Source organism: Mus caroli, unplaced genomic scaffold, assembly GCF_978045245.1.
Source record: "Mus caroli unplaced genomic scaffold, Mus_caroli_1 scaffold_16, whole genome shotgun sequence".
Lineage (NCBI taxonomy): Eukaryota > Metazoa > Chordata > Mammalia > Rodentia > Muridae > Mus > Mus caroli.
Window position 1 is genome coordinate 17,798,475 of NW_028227271.1, and position 20,259 is coordinate 17,818,733.

Genomic DNA, 20,259 nt, shown 5'->3' on the forward strand with positions numbered 1-20,259 from the left:
CAGCTAGGGCTGTGAAGCCTGGTACAGACCTCCATAGGACATCAGGCTGTCCTTGCAAGTCACAGCACAACAGCCAGGAGGCTGATCTTGGGCTGGGCTTGTGCTTTCCTCATTCTGCTGAGCCACAGGAACGCAGCACTCATTACTTCTCTCGGACGTAAGGACTGTACAGCACCGGGGGCCTCTTCCACAATCTGCTCCTTTCATCTTCCCTAGTGCCTCATCTTCAGCCTTTAATCACTTCTCCTGATAAGAAAGTTGCTATTCAACTTTGTAGCCCACAGGATACTTCGCTCAGAAATGGCTCAGATCTTCAATGCCTGCCGCTATTACCATAATGAGCAGTAGGGCTTAATAAGGAGGGCGCATCTTCTGAGGTCTGAAAGAAAATGACTGCCCATATTTGAATGTGCAGGCCAGGAAACAAACACTCTACCATGGCACGGGGCACAGGGGTGGCAGGGAACACAGACAAGGATGGATGAGACACAAGACACTCAGCCTGCTCATTCTCCATGAAAACCATGTCCCATAACATGAATTTGGGATGGTAGGCTCTGCACAACAGCTGTCCTCAAAGAAGCAGGCCTTGCTTAGAGCTGAGACGACTACCTGAGGCTGAGTCCCCTGGGGGGGCTAGATAACTCAGGCACACATTTCTGTCCCCCATACCTAAGTCTCCCACTCTCCCTGAACACAAACACTTCCAGCCCTCTCCTACATCTATGGCTTGGCCTGGCCCTTCCTTCTAGCAGGCCTTTTGGCTGCTCTGACTTTCTCTGTCCCTACACTCCTGCAGCTGCCCGGTTGGGAATCCTGCAGTTGCAGGCTCTGTTCTGCTCTATATCTGAACTTACCTGTCTTCCCAATTGCCGGTGGCCTAGAACTACCAGCCCATGTCTACACACTGATTCCTCTCAGACAGCTCTCACCTGAACCCAAACGCATCTCCCTCTGCCATCCCACAGGGCCAAGCAGCCTGTGCCCTCAGCCTGTGGCCACTGCTCCCCTGCTTCTGGGCCCAGCTATTCTGGACATCCCTCTGCCTCTTCAATACAGTTCCTACCCAGCTGCCTTACCAGCCACCACCACCAGCCACCAGCCACAATGCAGGCCTGCAGGACCTCTGCTCAGAGCTCCCACCTCTACCTTGCTCTACTGCAGGCTGTGCTCACGGCCTCGCCTGGACATGCTGTCTCCTCAGCACTCTGGCCCTCTCTTTCTGGGAGACACAGCAGCACCTGACTCCCACCTTTGTTGCTCTGTCACCTGCGTTGCACCTCCCAGACGCTGAGGATGCCCTCAGTGGGCAAGAGTAGACAGAGAACTAGAGAAGGCTCCGTGAAAGCCTGGGGGTAAAGGTCTGCTGTATGCATAGCCCACATACTTAGATGTGTGCCTGTGTGCTACTCAACTCAGGGAAGAAGTGCTGTCTCTTACTTTCCAAAAAGCCCCTCCTCCTAACTATCAACATCATAACTGGCCCATCTCACTATTAGTCCATTGGCCCTATTGCAGGCCAGGACCCACCTGCCAGTAGGGTCTCCCCATGTATGTGGTATAAGAATCTGTCCTCTCTCTGCAAGGATGTCTGAGGCCAGGAAGTATCCACAACTGATCTGATACAAGGCCAGAAAGAATAGGCAGTGTCCCTCATGCATTTCACTATATCTCATCAGGAAATGGCAGACCAGGGCATGGGCCCCACAGTTCTGTTTAAGAAGTTAAAAGTAGTTAAAAATACACCAGGCAATTGCAGGAGCCCCACAGCAACACATTCCCATTACAGCACGCAAGCACCCCACAACACATTCCATTACAGCACGCAAGCACCCCACAACACACCCACACTACAGCATACGAACTCCCCACAACACACCTACACTACAGCACACAAGCCCCCCACAACTACCCACACTACAGCACACAAGCCCCACACAACACACCCACACTACAGCACACAAGCCCCCCACAACTACCCACACTACAGCACACAAGCCCCACACAGTAACACACCCACACTACAGCACACGAGCTCCCCACAACACACTCACACTACAGCACACAAGCCCCACACAGTAACACACCCACACCACAGCACACAAACCCCACACAACACACCCACACTATAGCACACAAGCCCCATACAACACACTATGGCACACAAGCCCTACACAACACACCCACACAACACACCCACACTACAGCACACAAACCCCACACAACACACCCCACTACAGCATGAGAGCCTCACACAACATACCCACTGCACTACAGAGCACCAGCCCCACACAACAGCAAACACAAACTAGAGCACAGTGCTGCCCACACAGCATCAATCACCACACCACACCACAGTGCACTAGCCAGGCACAGCAACACCCTCACACTACAGCGCAGGGCCCTCCCTACTCAGCACCACAGGCAGCTCTACCTACCCCTACACCTCACTTTGCAGCAACCTGCCAGAAGCAAAGAAGAAATAACAATTCATTTCAAAGATCTCTTTTCTATTGACCAATTTTGTCTTCAAAAATGTCTGGAAACGATGAGGAAGATGATCTTTAGTTTGGCATTTTGTGACATTTGCTGCTTTAAGGGTACACTGTGTGTGAGAGAGAGAGACATCAACCCGTAAAAGCCATTAGCTTACAGTGGCTATTCATACATTCAGTTAGGCACTGGACAGGAAAGTGCATGCTGCCTCAAGTCCGCTAGATGGCCCAGGAGGCAGGACAGGGCTTTGAATAATTAGCTGGGCCAGACCCAAGGTCAGCAGTAGTCCATGCAGAGAGATGCTATAAGGCCCTGCCAGCAAAGCCATGCAGATGCAGGTATGTCAGGACCAGTGCCATCCACCTTGCCATCTCCAAGTGGTCTTTCCATGTTTGCTCCTAGCCCTAGATGGGAAGCTGTGGTTCAAGGGCTTGAGAGAAAAGGGCAGGCAGGCACAAGGCACAGCGGTTCAAGTACAAGTGCACAGACTCCTCAAGAGAGGAAGGAAAAACACACGGTAGTGAACACTTAGAACAGAAAGTAAGAAAACAAGGTAGAAGCACCCATCTCAATGGTCTGACGTCATAATGAGTTGACATCAGAAGCAAGCACCTGAGTATGGCCAGCAGCACTGTGGGAACGGCAATCAGAAGCAGGGGCACAAGAGTGCCCAGACAAGATAAGCCTCCCCAGGGCAGTAAAACCCAGGCTGCAGTCAGCCCCAGCACACACTGGTCTCTAATACACCTCAGTGCCCTCAAGACAGGTACTCCAGCAGTAAGAGACCTTTCTAGCTACCTCAGTTCCACCAGGATCTCTTGTCTCTGGCCTAGCTCTGACCCTGGTAACCCTTGAGTGTCTGGCATCCTGGCTGACCTGGCCTCACAAACACAAAAGCCCTAGCCTCTGCCACTCAAAGGAGAACCTGCTACAGGGTGCATGCTGTCCCTTTTCCCACCAGTGGACGGACACACAGGCTTGCTGTGTGCTGGGAAGTGGAACTTGAAAACTGTGCCATCTCCCCCCACTGTCTGCTGTCTGGGAGCGAGCCCCGCCTCTGGATCCCAGTGGCATCACCTACAGCTGGATCATCAGCTGTCAGGTTCACTGGCTCTGAGCTGTTTCTCCTTTTTATGTGTGAACAATAAACTGCGTTAAAACATACCGACTGCCTGCATCTCTGACGCCTAAGTTGAGTTCGAGACAGACACCTAGAAGTTGTCTGGATTTATGCCTACAGGACAGGTGTCAGGGAATGCTCCCTCCTCAGCCCATTCCCAGCAGACAAGTATCCACAAGGACCTATGAATGGCTCTTCTAATAAGTAGGTCAGAATATGGAGTAAGTGGTCTCCCAACACCTTCAAGCAGAATTTCAAAGCTGTCACCAGGCTGAAGACAACTTTGATTACTGAGACACCATACATGCTAACAGGCCAAGGCCTTAGCCATGGAGCCTACTACTCTGAGGCTGCTTGGGAGGCAACAAAGGGGAGCTCAGGGTCTGTGTCCCAGGAGGCTGTGCATTCCTCAGGGATAGAGAGTGTCTTAGCCCAGCAGGCAGGGCCCATCTGCATGCTGCAGCTGTTGGGTTTCTGCCAGAATCCTCTTCTTTGGTAAAGTCAGGTTGTCAGGGATAGGGGGTGGGGTGGAGGGTGGGGGGTGGAACAGGGTGTAGTCTTTCTGGTGGCTTCTCACCAGAGCTCCCTCTGTTTGAAGTCTGGGCACTTAAGGAAGCTCTGATTCAGGAAAGGAGCTGGGTAGATCTTTGGGTGGATCCCAGAGAAGAGCTAGGCTCTGGGACTCGTCCCTGATGGAAGGTGATGGGCTGAGGTTTGATTCATTTGGATAAAGATTCCAAACCCATTTCTCAGATGTGATTTCTTAAAACTCTCTTCTCTGCAGATGGGACACCAATGACACCAGGAAGAAGCCTGTCCCAGGGAGTAGTGACACAGGGACTATCCAGGGACAGTCATCCCTGGATGAGCAACAGTTCTACAGGTTTCCTCAGTGGCTACCAGAGAGAAAAAGTGTCAGCCACCCCAGTACTTCATACAGCTTGGGATCTGTGGGAGAACTGTGGCATCCACTTGCCTTGCTGTGTGGTCTCATGACCCCACCTCACTCTCAGAGCCTAGCATCCCTCAGTACCAACCTTAAGCCATGAACCCACAGAGCAGGGGCTGCTCTGAAAGTAGGCACTGCCCTAGTTGGAGAATCACAACTGTGCATAATGTCCAGAAGCAGATGAACTGAAGGGAAAGGGCCAAACAAGAGAATAAAATTATCTAGATACTACTAGCCCAATCTGAGCAATGATCATACTATACTGGGTCTCCTTTTGTTCAGACTTCTCTGAGCTTCAAACACGAGCCAATCTGGGATTATCTTTTCATTGCTGCTCCTGTGTGTAGGAATGTAATTCTGGACCAGGTTTCTCCACAGAAATGTGCCCAGCATCTCCAAAGCCATCGAGGTTATTTAAGACCAGTTTGGGTAGTTACAAAGTATTTCAAACAGCAATTCACATGGCTTGGAGACAGACTGTAAGTAACCTATTCTCCATGGACCACAGGCTGGTGCTGGATCAGAGGTCCACTGAGGACTTGAGGTCTCCAGAAAGGCTCTATACGTCGGCCTCCAGGAGGGGCAGTGCAGTCTGCTCTGCTCTACACCTGCTGATCTTGAAGTACACTCTACAAAGTGCTGCCTGCGGACAGCATCGCCTGTGTTCATTTTCAGTTCTATATTAATGACTAGATTTTTTTCTAAATTGTTGCATAATTTTTCAGTGACATGTCTGACCACTCTGGGTGTCTTCATTCATTTTCCATGGGGACATTTCCTTTTTATTCATTCTCTGTGTGGATTCCCTGTATATTAAGGACACAGGATATGTTTTAGTTCCAGCTGAGACCCATCCCCCACCAAAACAAGCTATTTCTGATTTTTACCTGCCCTTTAATTTGTGACACTTCAAACAAACATTTACGTTGTCAGTACATGCTCAGAATAATCTAGGGCAATACTTTCCCCCGAGGCTCTTGTCAGTTAAAAACCAACATTTTAGTATCAAGTGACATGAAAGTGATGCAAACGCTACCCCAAATGTGTGCTGAGTGGGCTGCAGCAGATGCTTCTAGAAGCAGCTCTGACTTATTCCATTCATCTAAGCCACAGACAAGCAAGGAGGCCACTCCAGCCTGTGTGTCCTAGAGCTGATTCAGGGTTCTGGACTCTTACATCAGGGGAAGGGTCTGACTCTCCTTTGCTAAGTCGGCTTCCCCTGGTCCTGTGCCAGCTATTTATATAGGGGATGGGCCCACAGCACAAAGAAGTGTGTGCCATCCCTTGGAGTGGAATGGAGGCTGCCAGTTTCAGACATCTCAGCACTCTAAGACAATGTAGCTATGTCTACTTAAAAACGGAGCTGTTCTTCCTTCTCTTACATTTGGGGAATGCTACTGTACATTGTAGGCGACCAGATGATTCTGCCTTTAGTTCACTGTCAGGATGTTGTATAGAGGGGGGTGGGAAAGTGGTTACCCCTTGCATGGCATCTGGGAACATAGCTTCTGACCTATTTTATAGGTGCTAAAGGCAAAGACCAGCTTACCTGAACTTCTCACACGCATGTGGCAAAACATGAGTTTCTTACCTGATTTTAGAGGGTAGACGATGCCCCATGACCAGCCCACAATAAAAGCCTAAGTTCCTGGATCCCTAATGGGCGTGGCCCCTCATTTACTGTTGGGGGAGCATGTTCCATTGTATCTCTTGTCAGGAATATGTGGGGAGCCTGCCCTGCGTGCCTTTCCTTCCTATTACTGATCTGGCCAGGTCTCAGTGACATTCCCACTCAGCATGAATATGATCAGGGCTTGGTCATTAGCTCTTCTCATTGGAGCCCAGATGTGTATGACTGGGGGACTCCAATACAAACAGACTTGCAAACAGCAAACTAGCTCAACACACCTAGGTAAACATAGATTATAAAATACTAGATCAGTACATTGATAAACTCAAGAGTATCTGTCTTTAGACTGTGAGTGGAATTAGACTGTTATCTGACCTGCACACGGGCTTTCTTTCATACTCGTTACTTCTATTCGGTCATGCTTGTGTTCCTACCTGGTGTCTGGTGAGTAAATCTGTGAACCTTGCCTGACCTGTGAACCTCATGTAACCCACATGTTACTCCACACTTCAGTTTCGATGCCTCCAGCATTCATACAGTGGCACTCAGTCCTCAAAGTGCTAGTACTAAGAGAAGTTAGTATTTCCAGGAATTTAGTCCCCCTCACAAGCAGAGCAACACCCTTACCAAGGCATTGAGCCTTAGTCCCTTCCATTCTGAGCCTTGACCATGTGAAGACACAGCACCAAGGCACCAGCTTAGAAGCAGACCCCAAACTTGCCAGTGAGCTCTTAGGCATCCCTGCCTCCAGAACCATGAAAAATGTGTGCCTGTTATCTATAAATTATCTCATCTCAGAGATCTATGGAGGCCAGGGATGGATACAGGCATGGAGGGAGACTGATGGGCAGACAGAGGCACAGTGCACAGCAGTCCAGTGTCCAAGATGGACACAGACTGATGTTCCTGAGCTCTGTGAACTGGAACATGAAGTTCTCTCTGTGGGAACTGTGGAGACAAGCTCCCAGAAGGACACATGCCTGCAACAACAGGCATGCTCCAGCCTTATCTTACTCATCCACAAAGTATGGGTCTACCAGGCTGCAGGGCTTGAAAAAAAATCACCAAGGCAATCTTAGGACTTCGTGTTCTCCCCAAATATCTAAACTCCTCTTTCTTCACACACCTGCTTAGTGGCCTGCCTGTCACTGGCAGCTCTAAATCCTCTAAAATACACCTAGCAACTTACTTATCAGCTCCAATTTCTTTCTTTTTAATTGTGTGTGTGTGTTTTCATATGTGTGAAGGTACATGTGTGTCAAAGGTGCAGGTGGAGGCCAAAGGACAACGTGCCTTCCATCTTGCAGAGACAGGGACTCTATGTAGGCCAGACTAGCCATCTCTCAAGGGATTCTCCTGCCCTGTCCCCTATCTCACAGCCAGGGATGGGGTGCAGGAGGACAGGCGTGCTCTACAGTGCCCAGCTCTCCATAGGCTCAGGCAAGTGCTTTACCCACTAAGTCATGTCCCTCGCCCTCGACTCTGGCTTCTAACCCACATGTTTTTACTTACTGATTTCTTTACCGTTATAAACAGACCTCATTTCTCCTCTTTTTGAGCTAAAGGTGAACTTTGTTTATTTTGGAAAGTTTTAAATAGAATCATGAGTTTGACATCTACTTACAAGCCTGGTGCTGGCCATGTCTCATGTCTAAAACCCTTTCTGTAACCCCACGATCATTTTCACCCTGACCCATGTTAATTCTGAAGCTTCACCCTGACCCATGTTAATTCCGAAGCTTGGTCATCTGTTTGCCAGCTTGTTGGTGTCTGTTTTATTTTTTAAAGTTAATTTTATTTATTTATTCTTTTCTCCTCTCTCCTCCCTCTATCCCTCCCCCAATCTCCCCTCTCTCCTAGATCCATCCCCGCCTGTTTCCCTTCAGAAAAAGAGCAGGCCTCCCAGGGATATCAACCAAACATGGTATAGCAAATTATAGTATATAACATGTATGTTAGGGTTCATAGCTTGTGTTCCAGTGGGACTCCTAACAGTGGGAACAGGGGCTGTCTCTAACTCTTTTGTCTACTTTTGGAACCCTTTCCTCCTACTGGGTCACCTCATCCTGCCCTGAATGACGGTATATGCCTAGTCTTACTATAATTTGCTATACCATGTTTGGTCAGATCCACACAAGCTCCCTGACTGTCACCCTTTAGTCTCTGTGCGCCCCTATGGGCTCTGGTTAGTTAATGTTGCAAGCCATGTTCTCCTGGTGTCCTTGACCCCTCTGGATCCTACAATCCTTCCTCCCTCTCTCCTGCAGGATTCCCCGAGCTCTGCCTGATGTTTGTCAGTGCGTCTCCGCATCTGCTCCTATCAGTTGCTGGGTGAAGCCTCTCTGATGACAGTTATGCGAGGCTCCAGTCTAAGAGTACACCAGAATATCATTAGGAATCATTTCGGTGACTTTTTTTTTTTTTTTTTTTTGGTCGTGTTTGGTTCTATCCTAGGTCTCTGGGCTATCCAAAATCTGGTTCCTGGCCGTTCAGGCTGTGTCAGGAGTGGGCTCCCTCTCATGGTGTGGGTCTCAAGTTGGAATAGTCACTGGGTGTGTGTTCTGAAGATCTGTGTTGGGGAAGGCAGCCTACAGACTTTTCTTTCAGCCTCACTCCTGTTGCCTCCCACACACCTTTGCTGTGGGGTATATGAGGTCCTCTTTCCAATGTACCTGTCTGGTCATCCCTCCCCTGTGGAATCTTGATATTCCTTGCCGTGGGTATAAGGTCGCTTCAGGGAAAAAAAAAAAGGAAGCTGTCCTTGCCTGTCTTCCCCTTTTCCTTTTGCAGGATTGTAGTCACCAGGCTTATCTACAATGGCAACACACTTCTGATTTCTCTCCGGTTACTCCTCATTGCCTGATCTTATTTCTCTTCCCTGTCCCCTCTGCAGGTGCCCATAACAGAGAGTCTCATCTTGCCCCCCACCCCTCAAGCCACTTCCAGCCTGAGCTGCCCTTGAGGGTGGGACAGGACCTGAGCCACGCAGCGCTCGGCAATGATTACTGAGCAAATGCAGCAAACGTGGATGAAGGCTGAGAGGACAAGGACCACACAGCCTGGAGCTCACACTCAGAACTACCCTTTCCTGTCCTCTCTAGATTCTCACTTAGTAGCCACAGATGCTTCAGGTCTCCACTCATCCCAAAGGAGAGCAAGAGGGGGTACCAGGTCATTCCCCACAGGTGGGATAGGGCCTGCACATCCTTCTAATGGCACTAGGAACAGGGCCTGTGCAAACCCTGCCGGCATGGACTTGATCCGGAGTGTGGCTTCCAGAACAGGCACTGCCTCTCATCCGGTCCTTGCTGCTTCACAGACCTCCAGGCAGCGCTCACCACATGCCATGCGTACAGATGATGAGGCTGGAGGCTGTGCTCATCTACAAGAATGGTCATAGACAACCAAAGCTGCAGGCTCCTCAGCCGCTGGGGTCCACAGAAAGACCCACACTCATCCAGAAGACATCATTTGAAACAGTGCTGTAGGTGGCTGCCACCTCCTGTTCCTACAGAGCTTCTATCTTTAACACTTAGAATAAACGCCCCAGTCCATCCACAGGTGGAATCTCACCAACGCATTGGCTTACTACTCCTCTGGGCCAGCTGTTTCTGGAGATCGGCAGGACCCAGCCAACCCTGTCCGGGGTAAGCACAAGTGTGCCAGGTGACCAGCTCTGGAGGCAGGGAGGATTAGACTGGAGTCAAAACCTCAGTGAACCCTGGCCAGGAGGCTCAGAAATCATGAATAAGACAGACACAGTGCACATTTTACACCACTGCACTTGGACCATGCAGTCCAAAAGCCAGGAAAGCCAAGCTGTGGGTCAGACTATGAACACAGTGCCTCCTGGGGAGGTACCAGCAGTCTTGTGTGGGGTCCTGCATGTCTCAGCTATGCAGTCACTCAAGAGTGTCATACTCTTGTCAAGTATGTGTCACACTGCAGCCAGCACTGTGGGGTCATATGTCCTGGAGGAAACAGCAGGTGCTGAGGGAAGGCAAAAGCTTCCTTCCCCTTACTCCCAAAACTACTTACAAAAAAACAAACTAACAAGCAAACCCCTAGAAAACAAGGAAGGTGAAGAGTGGCAAGTGCCCCCACCCCTGGAGATACAAGACAGTCTACACCCTGGATTTCCTTCACCTCAAAGGGCCCCTTAAAAATATGGCTGAAGGACAAACACGAGCATAGGACCTCACTGGCTGGCAGGGATAATGCAGCTTGTGGAGAGACCCCAGTGGCACACACTGTGCAGAGCCTATGGGCGCCATGGGTAATGTTCTGAGTGCATGGCAAGGTCGGTGCTGTAAGAGGACACTGCCATGCAGTACACAGATCCTTACACACCGAGCCAGGAACAGTCCCTGGGGAAGGGGGGCGGGGGGGGGGGGGGCGGGGGGGGGGGGCGGGAGTCTGCCCAGGATCCAAAGATCCAGTGCACAACCAGAATCCCTGCCTGTCCCATGCCCCAGCTGACCTGCCACATCTACAGAACCATGCAGAACCAGCCCATAGACAGCACCCCAGCTGCCACTTGCCAGTGCCTGCCTTGCCCTGGGTGTGCCTCCTCCTCAAGCACAACCCGGCACCTATGGACATGGTAGGCGCAGCACAGGACTGCCTACACGGCCGATCCCGGCCAACAGAGGAGGGGCTGTGGCAGCCGTTCGCCAGAACACACCACTGCCAGAGGCTCAGCCTACTCCACTTCCATGAGGCAGAGTCCTTTCCTAAAATGTCAGTGGCAAGCACAATCACTGGCACTCACCAGGACCCCAGGGTTCTTCATTTAATTTAATTCAATTCTCCACAACACGCACTGAGTTCATGGCACACACTCTCTCTAGCCTCCAGGCCACTAAAGCACTACCTCATTGCAGCACAGCATAAATCTACCCTGTGGCTCCCTGTCCTCCCCATTCACACCCAAGTTTCGAGGCTGCAAGGATAGCATCCAGGCAGCACCACACCCTGTACTGTCCTGCCCGGTCCTCCTCACCCCAAGCTGTGTGAGGAGAAGGACGGTGGGTGATGACATGCAGGAGGCCAGAAACACACTGGAGTCAGCCTCCCAGTGTGAACCCATAATCACAACAGCACACTGCAGCCCAACAGCAAGGACTTAAAACAAGTATGTGCTGAAATCAATGCAGCCTCAGCAAGAGCAGGGGAGCCATCAGTGCAGCCTGTCAGGATGCCATGGGTCCTGTCTATCACACACATGGCCACAGTGTCCCCAGCTACTCCAGTGTCTAGTAACTGCACATACCTTTTGACCACCTCCCAGGGGTTTAGTCCCTGCTGTGACACATCACTGCATATCCTCACAAGATAAATGCTGTACTTAAGAGGCCAAGATCGGTGTTCCTGGTCTAGTCTGAGCCAGTGTGTGGGGAGAGGTACAGACAGCCCCTTGCTAAAGGTGGCTGTTGAGCACATGTGGCCTAGGGTCTTTGCGGGGAGCTGCAGAGCTATTGTTGTAGGAATGGGGGATTCCTCCCCTAAGCACATGGCTGTGCCCAACATGAGTTCTCTGTTACCCATATCCAACCCTAGGCTGGCCTAGCCTGGAAGGCAGCAAAGTCTGCCTGGAGCCTCTTTAGACACTGTGCCCAGTTAGGGAGGCCAGATTCAAGATGGCAGTTACCTGAGAGCCTACCTCAGCTGAGACCTCTGACCCTCAGGAAGTGGGGCAGCAATGTGAGTCTGGCACAAATTCTCGTGGAGGCTCCTGAGAGCCAGTCAGGCCAGGAGTGTCCAGTGACCTAACATACTGGCCAGTGCACTGAGTAGCCACTGTATATCAGGAGAGCAGGGCCCTTCTCTCTTCTGTAAGCAGGCAGTTAGGGTAACAGGTCAGGCGGGTACCTGTAGAGTCAGCCCTGCTTCCCAGTGTGTCCTGGTGACAAACAAGCATACTGTGGGAGAGGGAGCTGAGCATTTAGGACATTTTACTCTAAATCACTTGGTGACAGGGAAAGTCATGTTCCCTGTGGCCTCCATGTTCTCAGGATGCAGCAAGAAGGGCCAGGTAGGCCAGATGGCTTCAGCTCCAGTAGCGTCACATATACCTAATGGGGCAGGTAGCCAGTACATCTCAACCACTTATAAACCATATTCATGAGGCTAGAGGAGGGGACCCCTGGCCAGCCTACGGCCACAGTCCACAGGACAACTGAGTTGTGTAATGACAGGGGCAGCAACCGAGGAAAAGGATAACCTCATACCCGATGTACTTAAAACACTATGGACTGGTGGGCAGACTGGTTCTCTGTCTGCCAAGCCAAGGGTAGTATTGGCAGTTCCTTCCCCTGGCCAATGCCCTCACCTGTCCATGGGCCTTCCTTCTACTGTGCCCTTATCTGGGCTGCTACCCTCGCTAGGAGTGAGTCTTCAGATATCAAAGGAGACAATTGGGGAAGCTGTTCAGGTGAGGTTCCCTACACGGATCATTTTAATTCACAGCAAGTGGACACAAAACCAACTGTGACCCCTGAGGTCTCCAGCAGGCCTCGGTGAGACTGGGCAGAACTTTACTGACTCCTCCGATAGTCATCAGATGGGAAGCAGGGAGCTCAGAGCCATCTGAGAAGCACAGAGCTGAGGAACAAGATCACTGAGCCACCACAAGTTACCACACTGGGAACCCCAAGGACCACAGGCCACCTAACCTATTGAGAGCTGGAGGCAAGGGAATGACCACAGATAGTCAGTGCAGAGTCCAGTCCCTACAATGCTGGTATCTGCTTTGCTGCACCCTAGACTGCCCCACCCTACCCGGCAAGGGCCTTGGCCACTAGGCCTCTTGAGCATAATCAAGGACTCTTTCACACCTCAGTGATAGCAGAAAGCACCTGGGAAGGGTCAACAGTCCTCACAATACCTGGGCCACCTCTTGGGGGGACTCAGGCAGTCTATGATCTGGGGACCTGGACCATGGGGTTTTCTTGGTGGAACACACAGCTGGCAGGATATTTGTGGGTTCCTTACAGCTCTACAGTTAGTTGGTAAGGGAACTTGCACAGAGAGGCTAGACGGTGCCTCCCAAGTCACACAGCTACCAAGTGGCTGCTAAGATGGGAGTTCAGGCTGTGTGGTTCTTTTCCAACTCAGGCCCCAGCACACATAGCACAGACCCTGTGATGAGGACCCTGGGAACTGGAGGTTATGACAGGCCCTCCAGGGTCACCTTGGTGAGGACACAGGGCTCAGGAAGCCTGTGGCTTGATATATAATAGCTCATGATGCCAGCCCAGTTCACACCATGGTGGCCTGGTGGCATCAGCTCTAAGTCCCAGCAGGAGCTTCCCAGCAGGAGGTCAGCGGTGAGCCACAAGCAGGGCTCTTCAGGCTCCTCCACAAATCAGGCGTGAACTAGAATTTAATAAACCTTTCTCCCAACAGAAACCCTAACTCGGGCTCTTGTGAACAGTGGTTACTTACTTGAAAATCTCTTTCTTCTAGAATTTCTCTCCTCCATCTCACGAGGAAAGCAGCACAAACATATAAGTGGAAATGAGAAAAGCCCTCGGGTTCAGACTGAAAGAGAAAAAAAAAACAAGGAGAATTGCTTAGTGTATGGAGCCATCAGCCAATGGGTAAAGCCATCTGGGTGGGCTCTCCGGTCAGGGCCACGGGGAAAGTTCACTTTCATCAGAGACTACACTGCAACATGCCCAACTCATTACAATAAACAGCATTTTAAATACCCGCAGTTTGGTAAACAGGGTCCCAGCCTAGGCTTTCAACAATGTCAAGGACAGTAACTTTGTTCAGTCACAGATGACAGCCTGCCATAGTGCCAGTAGATCTCTTGAGTGCCCATCCTATGCCAGGTGCCAAACCTGAGCTTTGGAGAGCAGCTTCTACTTCCCAGAGGAGAAAACAAGCCTCAAAACTGAGGAAGCAGCCCAAGTGGGACGCCAGACAAGCAGTGGAGAGGAGCTACCTGCTGTGTGAGCACCAATAAGGGATGCAGCTGGCAGGACAGGAAGTCTAGTGGCTTCTACTAGAATTATGTCTCTCTCCAGTGCAGTCGGATGCATGTTTTTACCACCTCATACTTCTGTCACCCCTGGAGACCTGTTGGGCCTGCCCATACCACCCCACTGGGCCTGCTCAGCCCCCTTCTAGAAGGCTCTCATTCCTTCACCCGCTGCAACTCCCACCTAAGTTCAAGACCATACCACCAACTACTCAGACTAGTGGTCCCCAAGCTTAGGGCTCAGTCTGTTACCTTCATGGCTCTCGCTATGTCCACGCATACCTGTGAAGCCACTGTGACTGGCATGTTAAGCAATGTAAGTATGCAATGTGTCAGAAAGTAACACGCTTTGGGGAAAAAATACAGCAAGCGATGGGGAAGGATAACAAGGAGTGTCTATGTACTTCCAGCAAGGCTGGCAGTGCAGGAAAGCTTGCGGGGCACAGATCTGCAGGGCCATGTCGCCAGGTGTTCCCATGAGCCAGGAAAGCTCTTAGCAGGCAAGTCAAAGGCCCCACTGGCTTTCCTACTGAGACTAGGGCACAGGGCAAGGGGGAAAGGAAGAGCTCAGGACAAGATTGAGGCAGAGACGGCACAAAATGACAGGTGTAAACTGGTTGGTGGTGGCGCACACCTTTAATCCCAGCACTCAGGAGTCAGGGACAGGCTGATCTCTGAGTTCAAGGCCAGCCTGCTCTACAGAATGAGTTTTAGGACAGCCATGACTACACAGAAACCCTGTCTCAGAAAAATAACACCAACCAACCAACCAAAGAAACAAGACAAAACCTGAAAGGTGTTAGTGATGTGCACCAAAAGGGGGCAAGAGCTTGTAGCTAGCATGCACATTCTAGGTCCATATTAAAGGGTGAGCCACAGAATACTGCTACACGTGAGACTTGGGGGTCTAAGGGGAAGATGGAGGAAGGACCATAACTCAGGGGGATGTGCAAGATGAGAGGCTTTACGACTGCAGCAGAACACATTAGACGGGACAGCTGTGACTCTAAGCCTTAGTGTGGGATGGGAAAGGAGTAAAGAAGTCACCTTGGGTAGGCACACTGACAGTAGTCAGGGAGCTGCAGGGAGCCCAGAGGCCCCATGCAGGAGGAGTGGGAATGTGATCATTGGAGGCCACTGGGCAGGGCCGGCTGACCACCCTCAGCCATAGGGGTGGCACTGTTTCTTCATCTCCCTGCACTCCCTGTCCAGGGCTGTGTTGGCAACTTGAACAGCCAAGCCACTCTGCCTCTACTCCCTAGCTGCAAGGGATTAGCTGCCATCATTTCATTGCAGAGAATGGTGTCTGCTAAGGCCGGCGGACATCACAGCGGGCTAGGAAAGTCTGTTGTGCTCCAGGCTGAAGAGAGTTCTCATCACAGTCACAGATGATGTCTATATCCACCAAGATGGCAAACGATGCTCATTCACCTAGTGATGGAGACGATGCCCAGAGTTCCCTCAGCTGAAACAACCTCGTATTCCCAGCATAGGCTGCATCCAGTCACAATGCACCCCAGCTTTTAATGATATCTAGATCCTGACGACACTCCCTCTGCAAGATGAGACTCTAGATGTCTTTTCTCTAACTTTGTAGGCTCTAAGCATTCAGCTGTTTGCCTCTTTCCCGCTTCCTTTCTCAGAAGGGCACACACAGGTCTGGGATGTTTCCTTCTGATTCCTGAGAGACAGCCCCCATGTGGTGGTCAGGATCTGGTGACTTTTCAGTCATCACCCCTGAATTAATTTGTATATGGTTATAAAACAATCCAGATTTCCTCACAGTTTTGTATAGTCTTACTTTTATTCCAGCAATGTCTCATCAAAGTTTTTGAACTCGCTCATTATATATTTTTCCTCCAGATTTCTGTGCATCTAACAGTAATATTCTATTTGGCAATGCCTGTTCCCCACACACCACTTTTCTGGACAGGATCTCTCCTCATCACCCTCCTGCTGTTTGGACCTATGAGAATCCCTCATTCCACTTTAGTTGCCCACTCCTCCACCTTAGCAATTAACTAGCTTTAAGCTCAACTGTTTTCTAAAAACAAGACAAAAACAAACAAAAAACTTAAGATTTCAATGATGGGTGTTCTGGCTAGTTTTGTGTCAACCTGACACAAGTTAGAGTCATCTGAAAGGAAGGAGCCTCAGTCGAGGAAATGCCTCATGAGATCCAGCTGTAAGGCATTTTCACAATTAGTGATCAATGGGAGAGGGCCCCCTAGTGCTAGCCCTAGTCTGGTAGTTCTGGGTTCTATAAGAAAGCAGGCAGGGGAAGCCAGCCAGTAAACAGCAGGGCTCCACAGCCTCTGTGTCTTCTCCTGCCTCCAGAATCCTGCCCTGTCTGCCCTGTTTGAGTTCCTGTGCTGACTTCCTTAAATAATGAACAGCAAGTGATAGGGAAATGTAAGTCAAGTAAACCCTTTTCTCCCCAACTTGCCTAGTGGTTATGGTGTTTCCTCACAGCGGTAAAACCCCTGACTCAGACAATGGGTATTTGTCAACCTCTCTGTCACCTTGATTATTCCCTTCCTCTAAATGTGCTCTCTCGTAGTCTGTTGTGGCATTATCAAATACAGACAGAAGCAGAGTACCTTCTTTTTCCAGTTCCTTCTCTAACTTAAGGAAGCTGGCTGCAAGCTCATTAGGGTCTGGCTTTTTTCATTTCTGATACAAGCAAGCAATACAAGCCTGTCAGTCACCCTCAGAAGCCACACTTCAGCAGCACTCCAGTCTTAATGAAGCGTTATCATCCCAATGTCTGAGAACATGCCACTGGCTTTTCGATGTCTTTTTTGGGTCATACCTGATTTATCAGTACACTTTGCAATCTGGAAATGCATGGTTCGTTTTTATCCCTTTAGCTTAAGTTACTGACTGCCAGTTAATCAACTTCTTATAGGATGGGAGTTAAGGACTCCAGTTCTTTGAAGGTAATTTGGGTTTAGGTTGGAACAGAACACAGTTTCCACAAATGATTCCTGAGGCAGCATCCTCGGAGGCCAGAGAGTGAACGGTGAGGCCACATTCCTGCCTCTGACATAGTGACATGACTAGGCCACCAATGAGTGACCCATGTGGACCACCCCACACTCTGTAAGTAGTGGTAACAGACCCCTGGTTCACCAACCTGGACCTGGACAGGGTCTTTCCTTTGTTTTTTTTGCTGGTTTCTGGGGTAAGTAGATGTTTCTTTAGATACCCATAGAAAAGTCACCCCATAAAATGCTTGCTGTTCTTAAATGCATGACTGGAATGTCTGGAGACAGCAATTCATATATGTCTACTGAAGAAATTAACTCACAGCATTAAATAATCTTCAATCTTCCAGGAAATATATAAGGATGTATTAAAAAATCCCTATGACAACAGTAGATTTATTTTCTCATCAGGGTTCTGCCAAATTTGTTTTCTGTACTGGAAGTATGTTATTGGGTGCCTACAAATTCAAAGTGTCTTCAGTATTACTGTCACTGAGCATCACCTCCTTATCTCAAGCAATCCACTGCGCAGATCTCTGGCTTAGAGCATTGGTGGGCTAGCGAGACACCATGATCATCCACCAGCTTTGCTCAGTCTATTTTAAAAGGAATTACATCTGCTATGTGTGCGCCCAATCACAGTCAGGATAGTGTACACCCCTATCACCCAGCTGTGTCCTTGTGGCCATTTAGAAGTCCTCCCACACTGCCAGGTAACTACTGAGCTGTTCTTCAACACACACCAGTTTACAACTCATGCTTGCAGAAAGACGCCACTCTACTGTATGAACCGATTTTCCAATATCCTTCGCTCAGAGCTACTATTTTGAAATTTGTCTCTCACGTTCCATGCAGCTAGAGTTCATTCTCTGCAAATCCCACAGGCCCTTCCCCTGAACAGCACAGCATAGTGGTTTTCCATTCCCTGTAAATGCTAAGGTTCCCCTGAATGGGCATGCCACCATTTATTCCCCACAAATACTTAGGTGTTTCCCTGTATCTATTCCCTGCAAACACTGAGGTATGTCTTCCTGGATGGGTATATCATATCCATTCATCTGTAGAAAGACACGGAGCTGCTTCCAGCTCGCAGCTATGATGCAGAGCTGTGTGCACATTTGCGCCTTAGTCCCCCATGGAAACATGTTACCAAACTACTTTCCAAGGTGGCTCTACCCTCTTATGTTCCCAGGGCAGTGAAGGAAGTCCATGTTCTGACCAATCCTAGCCAGCACTGTGCAGAGCCAAACAACTCTGTTGTAACTGAGCATCTGACAGCCTGCAGTAGTGCTTCACTGTGGCTTCCAGGCACCTAGCCACACATCCCAAATGACCACTGACCAAGCATCCCTCAGGTCACCCCACATCTTTTGGTATTTGGAACTTTTTCTGGCTGTTTGCTATTCTCGAGTTTTATAAACTGTCTTCTTATATTCATCATGGTAAGTCTCTTGCAAGCCTCTGTTGGAAAAATGTGATGAGACTAGACCTTGTCCTTCCACACTCTGAAGAGTGACTTTGTGGAAATATGTCTTAAATTCTGCTGCAGGTTCCATTTTAATTTGTTACATCTAAGAAACCTTCCCCCCAACTCAAGGGCACACAAGGTTTGCTTCTACGAGAGTTTTCCATTTTCTGTTTAGGTCTCTGGTCCATTGCCAATCACTTTTTCACAAGTGTAAAGAACCTGAGGGTTGTGCACATGAACACTGCTCCAACAATTTGTTAAGAAGCTGATGCCCACCCCCGAGTTAAGGTTGAGGTCACCCTGACTTTCATTTTTACCCTTCTCCAGAGCACCTGCCTCGAATCTCCACTCTGGATCCATTGCACGGTCAGTTTGTCAAATACTGCAAAAGAGCTTGTGAATCTCCAGATCAACCTGTGTGTGTGTGTGTGTGTGTGTGTGTGTGTGTGTGTGTGTGTATGCATATGTATGCCTGACTATGTGTGTGTGTCTATGTATATTTGTATGTCTATGTGTGTGTATGCCTGTCTATATGTGTGTGTATGTGTGTCTGTATCTCTGCATGCCTGTGTGCATGGCTATGTCTGTGTGTATCTGTAATTGCACACATGCCCATCCTAGAAACCCTGAGTTTTCAGTCCCTTTTCACTCAATTAGGTCTCTATATCTTCAGCAGCATTTTATAGTTTTCAGGATTCAGATAAATTGCAGTGTTTGCCAGAATGTCCCTAAAAAATGTCATTGTTCTGATGATACTGAAAATATTGTCCTGAAATCTTCCAATTCTGCTTCCTTATGCTAGCAGTTAGCTAATTTCTGGGTTCTTTTTTTTTTTTTAATCCTTAATTTTCCTTTGTCTCTACAGTGACAGATCTTTCTAAATGAAGGCAAGGTCCCTAATTCAGCAGCTTGGTCCCCACCAACCATGACTGATACTTTCTGTTATTCTGCATCCTAACACTCTCAACCTGCTGGTGACTCCGTGTCCTCACTTCTTTTCCTCCTTGTAGTGAACTTGCTTGTCTTTACTCATTATTCCACGGTCTACCTCTAATTGACCCAGACATTAGCGAGGTTCTGCTTTTATCTTAGCAGTAGCCTTACTTTAGCAGACAAGCTTAGCTCCGTGGTTAAAATGGGGCCTGTGGACACGTGCACGTGCGCGTGCACACACACACACACACACACACACACACATACAAAATGTACAATAAAAGAAAAATGAATCCTTATCCTTATTTTAATCCCAATTAAGAAGGAAGTTGGGAACGCCTTCACTGTGGCCACAGCCAAGACACACATTGCCTTCCCTTTCCCCAGCTTCACACGAGTGCTCTGTGCCATCCTGGTCGTCTTCCTTACAACCTGGGATGCCCTTTGTGTTGCTTTCTCTATCAACACTCTTGTGGATTTGCTCAGAGACCTGTCCTGTCTTTTGGGGTCACCACTTTTCATGAAATCCAGAAACCCAGCTTTCCTGCCATGCTCAGGCAGTCCTGAGTTGTCCAATGTTAAACAGTTCACTGCACCGTATTCTAGCTTCTGCTATTTAATGCTCTCAGTCTAGTTGTTATTCGGCCCCAGGAACTGACTCTCTCTGGCTGTTCTCTAGAACCTTCTTG

At 49.4% G+C, this 20,259-nt stretch overlaps 1 protein-coding gene across 5 annotated transcripts in view; it reads right to left on the reverse strand.

Moving 5' to 3' along the window:
• The window catches only part of Tbc1d22a (TBC1 domain family member 22A), a 274,856-nt gene that overhangs the window by 35,502 nt on the left and 219,095 nt on the right, over positions 1 to 20,259 (reverse strand). For all 5 annotated transcript variants that reach the window (XM_021183325.3, XM_021183327.3, XM_029469434.2 and 2 more), the window contains exon 12: positions 13,642 to 13,737. In XM_021183325.3, the coding sequence (XP_021038984.1) occupies positions 13,642 to 13,737 (96 nt within the window). The remainder of the gene's footprint in view (positions 1 to 13,641; positions 13,738 to 20,259) is intronic.